The following is a 16148-nucleotide window of genomic DNA, read 5'->3' on the forward strand; positions in this document are numbered from 1 at the left end:
TATTTTCTGCAGAATGGGGACCCTGTTTGGTGCCAGGCTTTGAAACATACCTTCTCTTTCAGATTGCAGTGTGATTGTGCATAAAAGCTGCAAGGAGTGTGCTCCTGTGTGCACCAAGGTAACCTCCTACACTGACCTTACTAGAGCATACTTGCTTTCCAAGAGGCTGGAAACATGATGAAGGAAAAAAAAGAAAATACAGACTGCCCAGACCCAGCCTGTGTGTGCAAAGGGTTGCAAGGGTGTCAGAATGGCTAATGTGAGCAACAGAGGCAACCAGGGCAATTGTTTGAAAAACTATTTTTAGTAGAGGGTTGAAAATGAGTTTCAAGAAATACTTATGTTTTTGAATGGTTGCAAGCTCAGACTGTGCAATGGTGTGCCTGGAGGTTTACAGAACAGATTGATTCTCAAAACCCCAGAGGGAAAGAACCCTTGTGTACTGAGGGGCTTCCATATATTTGGAATAATGGAAACCAGAGATGGAAGGGGTCTGGCAGGTGTCCTCACCCACCTCCTCACCCTCATGGGCAGGCTCATTTCTAAATAACAATTTGGGCAGATGTTTGTTTCACCCATTCTGGAAAATCTCTGGAGGAGGAGACTCCACAGCTGCCTGCCTAGGCAATTGCTCCCAATATTTAGCTGCATCTTAGCAGGGCAAAATCAGCACTAGAGCTGATGGATACTACCTTAACTGTTAAGAAAGAGTGCATGCATGGTGAGGTTATCATAACAAAGACATAATCTTGAAAAACAGATGTGTAAGGCTACTGCCGTCAAGAAATAAAATGAGACTTGAGGAGAAATGTGCCACAGTGATCCAGGTAATTTTTCACATTAATGGAGCATGTCTTTCTGGTGTAGCTGGGTATTGTATCATGGTGGCTTCCAAGGAGAGCATGATTCCATGGTGATTCTTTAGCATAAGCAAGCCTTAAACTGTACATAAGTCAAATGGGTTTAATTGTATTTATAATTTTCATGTCATGGTCTTGCACTAATTTCTGGGAAACTTGAGGCATTAAGAGTGCTGAACTGACAGCTTTGGTTCCTGGGGCTGGTGGGTTATTTGCAGGAGGAGACGAGAGCCCCCAGCTCATCTCAGCAAGAATGCAGCACAGGAAATGTCCACTGACACACCTGAAGTGAAGTATATGCACAAGCACAGCAGGGTTTTGCTACGGTTTTTGCATAAATCATCTTCAGAACGGGAAGTGGTTCTGCCTGTGGTACCCATGCTTCTACCACAAATGCTATGATCTTATTTGAGTATAAAGCCCTGAACATGTACTTTTCTTGCAGCCTTTGCAGGCAGTACTCATGTAGAGAAAGTAGAATGTTGTAACTCAGTCTGCATAGAATAGGTAGTTTTGTATTGTAGTATAAATAGTATTCTACTTTGAATATTATTATCTACCCATAACTAATAAAATTAGTGATTGGAAGAAATTAATACCATAATGTAGGGCTACTTTCTTGTAGCTTTTTGTGTGTTAGTGTATGTGAATATGTTACTGAATTGACTGTTAAGTATTTTATCAGGTATGTTATTTCAAAAAATTCTTCTTTTTTTCAGAAATCCCAGGAGAGATACCATAATAAAAACAAGCTCCAAGTTGGTGTAACAAGTAAGTTAGGTATAAACCTAGCATTTTTGAGGTAGGCCTTGATTAAAAATCATGGCATGGACAGCATGAACTTTCCCAGGTCATTTCTCTGTTTTTAATTTTTGTTTCAGTGTCTGTATGAAAGGGTGTGTGTCTCTAATAAAACTGGAATTTTATTTTGAGATATTACTGTTGAATTAACTCTTCCTCTGTTAAAATGAGTGTGAATTTTCTATGTTTTCAGTGAAAATGAAATAAAAAGTAGTCAGTATTTCTGTCTGTGTCATTTATCTTGTGCACATGGATTTGCACACCTATAGAGCATGTATGATTTCAGATTATTTTCTTACCAAATGATAGCCACTCTGGGGCTATTCTACATTTCCTACAGACTAATTTTTATATTTTGTGAGAGAGCATTGTGGTCATGTACCTTGGCAAGTGAACATTCCTGATGCCTGGTGTAGATCAATATGAGGACCAGATATACTGAGAAATGCTAAGTGTGCTGTTGATAACATACTCTGTCAAACATTGTTTGTTAAAATGTTGTGTTGTGCTTTGCCTCACAGATTCCCTGCCTGGAGACATTTCACAGATGGTGCTATCCTCAGTGCATCCTTCTTTCTCAGTGCCTATTGGACTATCTCCTGGAAAGAGGGAAGCCTCACAACAGTCCTACCTCTTGTCCAAAAGTGTCCCCAGTGCCAGTTTGGAAAGGTAGAGGGGCACTTGCCAATGGACTATTCTAAATACATCCTTCAGTATTTCTAGGAAAAATTTAAACCATGAACTAAATGTGGTATTTTTTTGTTTCTGCTGTAGAAGAGCTACACAATTTTCTGAACAAGACTCTGAGACTAGCACCTGGAGGTCCAAGTCACAGTCTGAAGAGATGTTACAAGCATTAGGGACCTTTTCTTCAATGGATACTTTTATGATGGAAGGTGAGAATATTGCACAGATGTTGCATCTTATAGCTGGTATTGGAAAGTGAAAACCAGAAATGCTGCTTTGGTGATTTAGGAAGATATTTCATCTTCTCAGAGAAGAGCACTGTTTATAATAATTACTATTGCATCCCTATTTAAAACAATGAAATAAAATACATTAGTCTTAAAAGAGAACTTTTCCTTTCTTTCTTGTAACTAACTATTTTATAACTTTCAGAATACTTTCGTGTGCTATTATAATTTTAAAGCAACAGGGATAAATGTACTTGGCATCCTTGCATAAGCAGAACAGTAATACACTTTTCTTTTGTCCTTATCCCGTCGACTCTGTTTACAATGTCTATTGCAATCTGTAAACCTGTAACACTTGTATTTCCTCAGTAGCCTAAATTCTTAATTCTTACTGGTGAGCTGTGCTCTTACAATAGCTACATAGCCTTATGAAGCAAATAGAAATAGATTTTTTCTGTAGCTAGGTGTGAGACTGAATTTGAAAGCTGAAGGGCTTTCACTTAGGTAGGATGGTGCACATACCACTCCCTAGATCTACTAGTGGAAATGTTGAATTTTATTTTTAAATTTAATTTTAATTTTAAAAGGTTTCTTCAAGCTAAGAGTTATAAAAAGAATTTAATCTGAGGAAAGAAGAGTGGGGTTTTTCTTCCTATTCTCCTCCCCTTCTGTCACAAAAACATTTCAACTCTTTGGTAATAATATTGGCATCTTTGCTGTACTAAAGACAGTGCCAGCCTTTGCAGAAGTCTTACCTATAGTTCATCTCTGTGATGTGTTTCCCTTACTATATGAATAGATCTGCAAGTACCAAGGGTACTTACTCTTTATATGTGTGGTGTTAAAGAAATATAAATTTTGTCATAGATGATGTGGATTTGTCTCAGTGGACTGATCTCTGCACAGATGCAGAAGAGTTTGAGGCAGAGTCCTGGAGTCTTGTTGTGGATCCGATGTTTTGTAGCAAGCAAGAAAAGGATGTCATCAAGCGGCAGGATGTCATTTTTGGTCAGTATTCAAAGCTGTGTGCAGGTTTAAATGCAATTTGGTATATTGAAGAGAGAGGGAACCTACATGGTTTATGTCCAGAAGAATGAATGCTTCAACTCAAAACAACAAGGAGGTTCAAAGAACATTTTTATCACAAATTACAATGTCTCCTAGAATTGAGGAAATGGATAGTAGTGGCTACCAGAGGCATGCCTAGCCTGTTCACAGAATAGCTGAAATTGGAAGGGGCCTCATCTGATACCCAGCTCAAGCAATTATAACCACATAACCAGCTTGTTCAGTGGGATACAGAGACAATTGTGTCAGAGCTAGTTAAATTAAGTCTTCGTACTGGCATAATCTATTAGGTTTGAGGCTCACACAGAAAAAAGAATTATGACTGTGTATTTGACAAACTAAAGTCTTAGAAGTCTTTCTTAAAGTCTTATTTTAGAAGGTGTGCAAAATATTCAGGTGATTACTACACTGTGCTCTTTTCATTTATACCACAGAGCTGATGCAAACAGAAGTACATCACATCCATACCCTGTTCATTATGTCTGAAATATTCAGGAAAGGGATGAAGGAAGAACTGCAGCTTGACCACAGCATGGTGGACAAAATATTCCCCTGTTTAGATGAGCTACTGGAGATGCATAAGCAATTCTTCTGCAGAATGAAGGACAGACGGCAGGAATCATGTGAAGCAGGGAGTGAGCGCAATTTTGTCATCAGCAGAATTGGAGACATCCTTGTGCAGCAGGTAGAAGCATCAGCTCTGTTAGTCCTTTAAGTGCTCAGGGTTCCAAATGGAAACAATTTTTTTACTCCAAAACTTCTGTGGGCAAGAAGACAGTTATGGTTGCCTCAAAAATATTCAAAACCTGTCTTCCCCTGATTATTTCAGGATGAAATAGCAATGCAAAAAAATATCATTATTGTCAGGTAACTGTGATGAACTTGGGGTGGACTTCTCACTATGTGGTATGAGTGACAAGGGAAGTGATGAACTTTGTCATGTTTGCAGTAGAAGGCTGCTGTCTGCAGGAGGACTGCAAAAAATGGAAGCAATAGATTCTCTTTTTTATCAGCTGAGCAGAGTTGTGAAGAACTGATGATGGAAAAGGAACTACCCGTCAATTTCTTATAGTGATCTGGCATCCCAGTATACTGCTCATGGGGAAGGGGTGGTTGGAAGGTGTTTCCTGTGGCCAAAGAATAACTAACTGATGGCTTGTCATTCACACCTCAGTCCTTTGTGAAAGGGAGATGTAACTTTTCACCTTTGGTCAGTCTATTTTCACTCCACTGAAATAAAGAGCTGAGCTGTTACCTTGTCTAGAAGCAATGTGGAGATCAGACAAAAGCAGATAAACCTCAGAGGGCTGTATTTGAAAAAAAGTGAAGGAAATGCTGTTATAATGTTCTAGCTGTTACTGGCAGGACTACAGTGGAGGTTGCTTGTGGTCTCTCCAGCCTGCAGTCCTCTTTTTGCTCCTAAAAACAGCTAGCCTACTTTCATTCTGTACTGACAGGCCTTGTTAGTGAAATTCAGAGAACTTGATAAACCAGTAATGTAAAATTTCCCTATTCGTACAAAATTCACCAGTTAAAGGTATACACTTTACTGTCAGATAAAATGCTGAGCACAATTCACTTATTAATTTCTTCAGTTTTCAGAGGAAAATGCATTTAAAATGGAGAAAATATACGGAGAGTTTTGTAGCCATCAGAAAGAAGCTGTTAATCTCTTCAAAGAGCTGCAACAAAACAAGAAGTTCCAGAATTTTATTAAAGTAAGTTAATATGGAATCACGAGCACCATTAACAAAAATGCTCAGGAAAAATATCCATAGCTATTACTTAGATTTAGGCTTGGAATTGTATTCGGTAACTCACTTTTAATAGGTAATAAAAAAGGCAAAAGTTTTTCCTCCTTAACTGGTGAGCTGATAAATCACAATTTTCTTTCAAATTTTAGAATGCTTTGGCATCCAGTGTGTATTACACACACGTTCCTGTTATAGTACACCTCATCCCTCAGCACAGCAACTGTTCCTTGGGGATGGTTCAGATTACCCAGCATTTGTTTTAACTTATTCTAATGCTTTTAGATCATATTTCTTATTAGTCAGTTGGTGGTTTAATATGCATTTACTACTTAAGCTATATATTTGTATGTTTGCAGCTGAGAAATAGTAACCTGTTGGCAAGACGCCGAGGAATCCCTGAATGCATTCTGCTTGTCACCCAGCGAATCACCAAATACCCTGTTCTGGTTGAAAGGATATTGCAATACTCAAAAGGTGAATAAATGCTGAAGTGTTGCTTCATGTTTGAAATCCTAGCACATTTCTAACATAAGGAATTTGCACAGCTACAGTATCACAAAAGATTAAATTCCACTCTGTTGAGCAGAGCAGAAATCAACTGCTCTGTGGAGATACAATCAGAGCAACATAAATACCTACTGTTTAGGCAAATGTCACCTAAACAGGGCTGTCTGGTCTATATAGGCCTTGTCATGGCTGAGTTGTAAAGATTTCTGATATTCCAGCCAGGTAGGCCATAAGAAGTCCAGAAAAGCATACTTGTTTTGAGAAAAGACCTTGACTAAAGTATGTGAACTAGCTCAGATGCACATCTGTACCTTTGGAGTTAATTCTGAAGGAGTCTTTTCTAAGTAGGGCTACATAAACGTTTTGTAAATTACTCTCTGTTTTTTCAGGCAAAGCGTGAATGCCCTCTGGAACTTAGTAGAACATTTTACAGTTACTATTAACTCACAGATATTGCCCTCCAAATGGGGAGTAAGTGAGCACTGTAGAAAGTTGCTTATACAATGCAAATCCTTTGTACTTGCCATGCTGTTTCGAGGGTTCTTTTGCTCAGCCATAAAAATAGTGTACTATATGATTTGCTTAGTTGCTAAATTTTTTTTAAGTGGTGGCACCTCATAAACATGTCAGAAACTATTCAGTGTGTTGTTTTGGCTAATGAATAAATCTGAGGTACAGGTCATCTTTTCATAGGTGGGTCAAACAAAGGTATATACCTCTATTAATTCTAGTAAGATGGTTGCCAGGTTCAACTTAAATTAACCAATTGATCAGTTTAAGTTTTGCATCATGCTGATTGTTTCCAGAAAGTAAGGTATTATATCTTCTCTTGAACATGCTGACTAGTGTCATGTTGTTTATTTTTTTGTTTCATACAGAAGGAACAGAAGAACATAAAGACCTGTGCAAAGCCCTTCGCCTAATTAAGGATGTAATAGCAGCAGTAGATTTGAAAGTTAATGAGTACGAGAAAAAGCAAAAGCTGTTGGAAATTCTCTGTAGAACTGAAAACAAAACATATACAAAGCTGAAAAATGGCTACATTTTTAGGAAGCAAGACTTGATGAGGAAGGAGAGGATACTTCTTCACGAAGGTTTAGTGTACTGGAAGACAGCTACTGGTCGGTTCAAAGGTATCTCATCTGAGCAGTAAAGTCCTTTAAGTCTTTATTTGCAAATAACATTCTAAAACTCATTAAAGAATGAACATGTTTTCTTGTGGTATATTGCAAATATGAATATCTGAGGTAATGGTATTGCAAATGTCCCACTAATTTCTTGATGATCAGTTCCAGAAGCAGCCATGGTTTGTGAGTAATCTGTGTGAGAACACAAGTTCACATACAGTGCCACCTGCATTTCTCCTTCCAATCCCTTCCTTCTTGTTTTTCACTTTCATTTCATGATACAGTGTTTTGACTTGTACATTTTTATTGTCCACAGTATTTGCCACTGAAAATAGTTCATTAACAATTCAGTGGTAATGAGACATCCATAGTAGAAAAGAAATTCTGAAGCCACACTTGGCTGGAACACAATTTTTACATGCAAGCTCAGATTTTGATTTTTGGTGTTAATTGTGTATTAGGGATTGGGGGTTTTTTTAAGCCTACTAGTTTTTGCTGTGCAACTTTATAAAGCTGTCTATTGATCATCATTCTAGAAATGCTTTTTCCAGTGTAATACTGTGCTGTGAGTGTACGTTGCAGCACAGCCAAAGCAAGGTTATGTGAGATAGTCTTTGCCAGGTTAATGGCTTAGGGAAGCTGTACTGCCATTGGTACAAGGATTTCTTCTTTCCCTGGGCCGTGCTCCAGCATGGTGCATTTTCCTGGGAGATACAAAGCAGGTATGTGCAAGTGCTTCATGCAGACCATAGGCTAATTCAGATTTAGTTTTTACTGTAAGTTTCTATAAGATATTTCTTCACCAGGTCTTATCCCTTCATAAACATAAAGTAATAATTTAACTGCACTGATTTTAATTAAAAGACGTTTTCCTTTTCTCATTTTAAGACACCTTAGCTCTGCTTCTAACTGATGTACTACTGTTCTTACAAGAAAAGGATCAAAAATACATCTTTGCAGCTGTTGTGAGTATATTATCAGATATTTGAACACATATATTGCACATTTATTTGTATATTTCTCAAAAACTAGGTCCTTATGTAGCTCATTCCCACATAACATTTTTTTCCTGAAATCCTGGTAATTGTGTTCAGAGCTGTAATATGTAAGTATATAGAAAATTAAGTTTGTTTTCAAAAGTAAATAATTTTTAAGGGAGCAGGATAAAAATTACAGAATTATATCTTTAATGTTGTACATTACATGGCTGTGAAGTTGGGAAGTAGTGCAGGCTCTTTTAGTTGTATAATATAAATTTTAATATTTTTGTTCCATAAAACAAAGAGAACAATTAGTCAAAATATAGTACTCAGCACACATAAAAGATATGAAAAGTCATGTAAATAAGTCCCTAAACTATATAAATATAAACATTATATGAATATTGTGTCTCATTTAGTATCATTTAGCCTCTGAGATTTTCTTTTTAGCACATATCTAGAGCTTAATTTGTTAACACTGTAACATATTTTAAGGAATAGTTTGAAAGGATATCTGATAACTGAAAACTTTCAATAGTCTGACTATACCAGGACTAGTGTTAGTCAAATGAATTGAAAAATCACATTCTTCCTAGAGTGTGATTTTTTATAAGAAAGTAATTTATTATGCATGTGCTTTGACTGTTTCCTTCAGGACCAGAAGCCTTCAGTTATTTCCCTTCAGAAGCTCATAGTAAGAGAAGTAGCCAATGAAGAAAGAGGGATGTTTCTTATCAGTGCCTCATCTGCAGGGCCTGAGATGTATGAAGTTCATGCCAGCTCCAAAGAAGAACGTAACAACTGGATGAGGCATATTCAAGAGGCGGTGGAAAGGTAGAGAAAAAGGGGTTTGGTTTTTGTGCTGGTAGTCCAAAGTGGATGGAAGATTGATTTGGATATTCATGGCAGCATGGTCTTTGTTCTGCATTGCACTGTGTCCATCTATGAGTTTGGGTTTTCCTCTGAGCTCAAGGTGCCAAAGCCTCTTCATCACTCTTGCCACACTTCTCATACTCCTCCTGCTTTCCCACTGAATTAGCAGACCCTTTCTGTTCCTCATGAGACATCCTTACCAGCCATTGTATCAGCCTTCCCTCACCTTTGCCTTTGGCACTGGCTGCCTCCAGAGTCCTCAGGTGTCCATGCAACCTGTTCTAGTTTGAAAGACAAGTGTTTGCTAAGAAAAGAAGCCTCCCTTTGAACTGAAAAATGTGATCCTTCCTTCTTACAGATTATAATGATTCTGAAATTAAGGGAGCTCTCAGGCAAAGATATGGGGGTAGGAATAACAGTTCTTTACTAGTACATCTAACAAGACAAACAAGAACAACAACAGCTATGAAATTACCCACAAACAGAACAGTAACTCAGTCCCAGTGTTTTTTGGCTGCAGGCACCTTTTCCCTGAGCTGCAGTTCCCGGTGCTGGGGGCGGGCGGGTCCCGCAGAGCCGCAGGAGGGCTGGGGGTGATGGCAGAGCTGTCCCAGGGGGAGAGAGAGATGGAGAGAGAGCCCTCCGCTCACGGTGTGGGTCCTGGTGCTCAGCAGAGTGCTGGATGGTGGCAGGTTACAGTGAGAAGGCAGCAGGGCAGGGTCTGACAGCAGTGAGGATGGCTCCTGGCGCTGGGATGGCAGGAATGGGGCTGAGGCACCGATCGTCCTTCTCGTCCGAACTCCACGGGGGAAATGGGGCCGAGCCAGAGCCTTCCGTCTGCTCTTCTGGATGTTTGGATATCGAGGGGTTTCCCTCTTCTCTCCCCTCCCCCTTGTCACCAGGCCCAGTCAACAGGTATCTTAGCATGACCATGGGGAAAATTCCACAGAGGGAAAAGGGAAAGAACCAACCCCCAACACAACCATTTTGAGGAAATCACAAATCATGCCTGTTATCTTGGCATCAGCTCATTAAGAATGGTAGGGAAAACATTGCTTCTGATGGGGCCCAAGCTTATGTTTGGGACAGCAGACCTGTATGTGTGTGCCAGCCATTTTCTCCCTGCACAGTGCAGCCTTACTAGAGTAAAAGGGAGTCCTTCAGTCTGCTTGATGTCCACTTACTGCTTCTTAACGAGGCAGACAAGTGGCATGTTTCTGGATTGTTGCAAAAGGTGCTGGTGCTGTGTTATGTTTGTCGTGAACATAACATTGTTTTGAAAATGAATAGATGATGTGCAGATTTTGCTTTACCCACCTTTGTCTTTTATCTTTGAAGTTGTCCAGAGGAAGAAGAAGAAGTAAAAATGAGCGAATCTGATGAGGACAGACGTATTGCTGAGGCCAAGGCATACAGAATTCAGAAATATCAAGGTGTGGTACATTTACTGTCACTTTGAGAGCTCTGGCATCCTCAGAATTCAGGTTGAATTAGTTATGCATGCATAATACCTGGTGCATTCCAAGTGGCTCCAGAGGCAGAGCCATAGCAGAGACAGGTAAGGTGGTCTGACAGTATAATGTGAGTGTAGTGAAAGAGAAGCATATTTTTTCCAAACACTTTAGGGGTTTTGATACATTACTATAGCTAAAAAAGAAAAATAAAAATGCATGTTTAAAAAAAAATACTGAATGTCACAGTTTAGCATCAGGACCAAGTAGTTCTGAGTTTGTGAAAATATCTTGAATCTTCAAAGTTGTGTGGCTTTGTGCTTGTGTATGACACTTTGTTCTTTGCTGCTATTATTTTTATCTGCAAATATAGCTAATAAAGATAAATTCTACTTCCTTGGTGTCCCTACACCTGACTCCCACATCTTCATACTGCAGTGAAGAGAGAAATTGCAGCAATGTCTGCCCTGTTGAGAGCCACAGGGAAGGCCATCCTCTGCTGAAAGTAGGTTCTTTGATGTTGAGGCCCTGAATTGTTAGTACACATGAACCAAGTGCTTTTCCAGGAGGTAGAACTGACAGGTCATGAGTGCATCAGGAGTAATGAGGGCCAGAGAGGGCAGCCAAAACCACCCCATCAGGGTAGGGCTTTGGCCTAGACTCTACCAGGGTGTGTGTTAGCTTTCATTTCGACAGACTATGCTATGAACTTGGATGAATTTGGGTCCTGGCCACTTTAAAGAAGCTTAACTTGAATTAGCACTTTCTACAGAGCATAAAGATCAGAAAGGTGAATGGGGAGCATGCTTTCCCCACAGGTTAAAAAATGTTCAATTTTGGTTCACAGAATCACTGAGTAACCAGGACCAGCAAATCTGCAGTTATTTAGAAGAAAAGTTGCGCATCTATGCAGAACTGGGAGATATGTGTGGGTTTGATGATGTCCATGTGGAACCTCACTTACTTATCAAACCTGATTCTGGAGAAACTCCACAAGCTGCTTCACTGCTGACAGCAGCACTCAGAGAAGGTGAGTTTACATGGGAAGAGTGGGTTGGTGGCTCTTCATGTGGGCAGATATTTTAAGGTAACCAAGTGTAGCCATGTTGCCTTGTGCTGCAATTCTGTCAAGTCTCAAGAAGTGGCATGTCAAAAATTGCCAAAGGGCAAAGAAGAAAAATCTGTCACATTCATTTTTGTCAGATACAGGAGAGGGTACCTGCCAGGTTGTAAAATAACATATATGTTTAGGGCACATCATTAAATATAAGCAGGCAGGGGCATGGTGTTAGGTTGTTAGCTGTCCTTATAGTACAACCCCATGAAGCATAGCATGGGTTGCAGTATGATATTACACCTGGTCCCAGACCTTCACCTACCTTGGCTGATTTTGATGTCAGATCTGAATCCTGTATGATCACATACAGAGCCAAATAAAATTTCTACCAAGAAACAATTCTGCCAGAATTGTTGTAGGAGCCCTGTTTTTTCTGCCTGCTGTCAAACAGGGAGTTGGTAGATGGCTGCACCATCTATAGTGCTGTCCTACAGAGAAGGGAAGGGAATGGTATTTGTAGATAACTTGCCTAGCTAGACCTTAAACTAAACTTCTCCTAAACTCAGTGGAAAAGGGACCTGGTAAAATGGGTCCTGATTTTAGCATCACGTAAATTGAGAACTGAGTGCTACTAAGAGCATTTCAACCTAAAAAACCTTGTGTGTCCTGGTTTAAGGCAAATTTGGAAGGAAACTCCTAAATGGGTCCCCCTAGAAAGCAGATTCAGGCTCCTCCCCCTACCGGTTTGGGAAAAGCTTTCCTTGGAGAAAAGTGGAAAAGAACCTGTTTATTTAACAAGCAAAGTATTCACAAGCACTGAAAAATGAATAATATTACATAGTAAAACCTCTCGCTGTTCTGAAGAGGTGACAAATTCAGAAAATCCTTATTGTGGGGTGTAGCTTGGCTCACTCAGTCTCTTCTCAGTCCTTCCTTTTATGGAAAATGCCACATCCTCTGCCCTAGTGGGTCACAGGTGCAAGCTCCCAGTGTTTTTCTGTTTTCAGTCCAGAGCATGTTTGAACAGTCCCAAGAAAAAGAAAAACTACAGTCTGGAGAACTTCTCTATCTCAGCTAGCTAAAACACTAACTAAAAAGCAACGGAGCTCTCTCTCTCACTGTCTGTGCTGCAGACAACACAGTCTGTGAGAAGGAAAGCTAAAGCTCTTATCTCTGTTTTGAATACATCTGCCTCAGACTTTCCACCTCTTCTTCTCTCCCCTCCACCCTTCACTTTCAGATCTAGTTTTAAAGGTGAAAAACTTATTTCTGGACTAAGCAGACAAATGGAAACACAATTCAGCATCATAAAGTCACCCCAGGACACTTGGTTTTCATCATTATAAAATCAAAGAGCATTTTATTGATAAAAATTGATTAAACTTGTGTAGGATACTGTAAGTCAGTGATAAACCAGAAAATACTTAAAATGGAAGACTATACTTATTACACACCTTATTCTGCCAACTTCATTATTTTTCACTTTCTCTCATGCTGTTGTTGACTTGTATTTCAGTACTCTACAACACTCTGAGGGACCTTACAGTTGCTTACATTGTAGACAATTCGTGGGGATCATTTTCCAGGATGGAAATACTAAGTCCCTGAGCTAATAGCAGACTCTGTCGGAATAAGGCATTGCTCGGAGTAGGGAAGGACAGAATTACATAGTCCTTAAGCAAATTAGATCTACATAAATCCATGAGGTGAGATGGGATCAATCCAAGGCTGCTCAGCAAGCTGGCCAATGTAACTGTGAGGCTGTCAACTTTGAAAGTCACAGTGATCAGGAGAGCTTCCTGATGACTTGAAGAAAGCAAATCTCACACTCCAAGAAGGAATATATGGAGAACTAAAAAACAGTCAGTCTCACCATCATCTCTGAGATAATCCTCCTGGAAGGCATTTCCAAGAACCTGAAAGACAGGAAGATGGTTTGGAACAGCTGTCATGGATTAATTAGGGCAAGTTGTATCTGACTAACCTGACAGGTTTTACGGTAAGAGAAGAGTACATGTTGGTTACCTTGACATCTCTCAGACCTTGAACACTGTTTGCACTGGCTATAACATCCTTAAATGTGAATTGATATAAATTGCTTAACTGGGTGGAAGAAAGGCTGGACTGCTGGGCTGAAGGCGTCAGTCATATGATGTCCAGTTGGTATCATGTTATTAGGGGATTCTCTTAGGGGTGTTTATTGAGACCAGTAGTGTTCAACATACTTATTAATGCAGTTAACCTCAGGATTGAGTACACTCTCAGCAAGATCATGACTGTCATTGAGTGAGGTGGAGCATTCAGTGAGCTGGAGAGACCTCTACAGACTGGGAATATTGGCTAAGAGGAACACCTAGACATTTAACAAAAGACAAATGCAAAGTCATGCATCTCAGGTGATGCAATCCCATGTGTTGGTACAGGCTGGACACTGATTAGGCAGAAAATACCTTTGCAGAAGTGGACCTGGGAGTCCTACTCAACAGTAGGTTCACTATGAGGCAGCAGTTGCCCTTGTGGCAAAGATGGCCAACTGCTTCCTGGGCTGCTGCAGTAGGAGGAGAGTTGCCAGCAAGTTGAGGGAGGTGATTCTTCCTCTGCTTAACCCTGGTGAGTCCTATCTGGACTGCCGAATGCTGCACTTCCCCTGGGCAAGAGAGACATTGACAAAGTGAAAGGCACCAAGATGACTAGAGGGCTGGAGGACACAACATCTGAAGAGAAGCTGAGGTAGCTGGTTTGGTGGAATCTCATTACTGTCCACAGCAGTTTAATGGGAGGATATAGAGAAACCCGATTTTTTGCAGAGGCACATGACAATAAAAGAACACATGGACAAGAGACAATAGCCCTGTGGTGAAATGCAGGCAATTCCGTTAACTGAAATGAAAAATTAAATGCCATGAGAGTGTTAAAAATTGAAACAAGTTGCTCAGGGAGACTTTGAAGTTTCCGTCTTTGGAGGCGTTAAAGGCTTGTGTGTGCAAAGCTCTGAGCAGCACAATTTGACCATGGTCAAGACTGACCAGGTTTGAGGGAAGTGTAGGTGACCCTCTGAAAGTCCCTTACAAGCTAAATTATTCCATGGTCAATCAATTCTATCTCACTGATTCATGCACTAAGGAACTATTTAAGGGGCCTGTGTAATTCTGCATGTCTTCCTCTTTAGTTGAAAGTCTCCATGTCGCTGTAACAACATCACAAGTGAACGAAACAGACAGATCGCCAGAGGGAAGTACTGAGGAATTAAGTGTAAAGCTTAGATTCACTGCCAGTGAAATAGTGGAATCTGTTCCAGGTGGTGAGTAAAATTTGATGCTTTTTCATCTTCAGATTGCTAAAATAATTGATACTGGATTGGTTTTTTGGAAAGCCTACATGGTCTAGGACAGAATCAATAGAAAATAATGTAATGAAAATCGTCTTTGGGCTCAGGTAGTGTAAATTGTTATATAACTTCTTTGAAAATACATTTTATTGTCGTTGTTCAGCTCTGCATCAAGTTTATACTGCAGTATAGGCCATTTCCCTTTTTGTCAGGAGGCTTGAAAACTGGGATTGATATTCCAATAATTTCAGCTGCAAAAGGAAGCATTAATTTATCACAACAAAATTGCAAACAAAGTTGTGTAAAAAACATTGCGACTGAGAATTTTTAGTGTTATGGTTACATTTATCTCCAACCTTTCATAAATGAAATAGTGCTAATTTGTATGACTGGATTGTGCCACATGTGTCGTCCTGACTTGCAAATTGATTTTTCCCCACCCTAGGATCCATTATGTAACTACAGACTATAAAAATCACTTTCTCATCATCCTCAGTAGCTGAAAAAAAACATTCTCTTTCTTTTTTAGTCAGGATATGAATTGATATATTTCTTTTGCATTTTCTTGGGGCTTTATTTGCTAGATGCAGAAAGAAAAGAAATTGAAGAATCATCAGAAATCAATGTCAGTGTTGAAAATGAAATGGCAGGTGTCAATCTTGAGGATAAGGTATGGTAACCATTTTTTCTTCCTGCATTGTACACAGCAGTCTGGGCACTGTGCATGTACTTGCTATTCAAATTTTTTATGGGGAATTTCACTCAGATCCAGGTAATTCAGTCTAATAGAGGTCACTGCAATTAACAAGAAAATTTTAAAAAGCACTCATAAATAATCCAAGCATAGAATGATTTTCCTGCAAGGCTTAAGATCAGTGAATTGTAATAACAGGCAGTGTTTTCAAACCACTTATATGGCCCACTTATGAGCGTGGGTCTCTGCTGTCATCACTTAATAGATGCCTATCTATGGAGCTGACAGTAGTATTCCCTCTACTCCCTCCTTCTGTTCACACGATGATGAAAGTCTCCTGCAGTGATAGAGTCCTCAGCTAATGCAAGGAAGACTTGTGCATTGGAAGAATTTCGTCCTGAGAACAAGCACATAAGATAGGATGGGTATTTTTAAACCAGCTTGCTTCAGAATTTTGAATCAAAACAAAATGAAACAATTAGAGAATGGAAAAGAAAGTGCTCATTTTGCAAAGTCCTATAGCTGATAAGCAAATCTGGGGAGAAAAGCAGAACCAAAAATCAGTTCTGGACAAAACTAGGAATGACAAATTTCATGTAGCAACAGAGTGTTGGAGGAAGCAACGTGAATTACTGTGTGGAGTAATAGTGTACTTCTTAGGTGGAGAATAAGAGTCACAAGAGTAATAAAGGGGAGAATATAAGATACCGAACTTGAAATGGAAAGAAAACTTT

At 39.6% G+C, this 16148-nt stretch overlaps 1 protein-coding gene across 1 annotated transcript in view; it reads left to right on the forward strand.

Moving 5' to 3' along the window:
• Positions 1 to 16148, forward strand: part of ARHGEF28 (Rho guanine nucleotide exchange factor 28) — a 105818-nt gene that overhangs the window by 57464 nt on the left and 32206 nt on the right. Inside the window, 15 exon segments of the mRNA XM_062513955.1 lie at positions 63 to 118; positions 1580 to 1631; positions 2183 to 2330; positions 2436 to 2557; positions 3443 to 3583; positions 4078 to 4328; positions 5239 to 5361; positions 5754 to 5871; positions 6783 to 7037; positions 7920 to 7996; positions 8667 to 8845; positions 10223 to 10317; positions 11183 to 11365; positions 14562 to 14693; positions 15305 to 15390. Coding sequence (XP_062369939.1) covers positions 63 to 118; positions 1580 to 1631; positions 2183 to 2330; positions 2436 to 2557; positions 3443 to 3583; positions 4078 to 4328; positions 5239 to 5361; positions 5754 to 5871; positions 6783 to 7037; positions 7920 to 7996; positions 8667 to 8845; positions 10223 to 10317; positions 11183 to 11365; positions 14562 to 14693; positions 15305 to 15390 — 2018 coding nt within the window.

The sequence above is a fragment of the Cinclus cinclus genome, chromosome Z, assembly GCF_963662255.1.
Source record: "Cinclus cinclus chromosome Z, bCinCin1.1, whole genome shotgun sequence".
NCBI classification, from domain to species: Eukaryota; Metazoa; Chordata; class Aves; order Passeriformes; family Cinclidae; genus Cinclus; species Cinclus cinclus.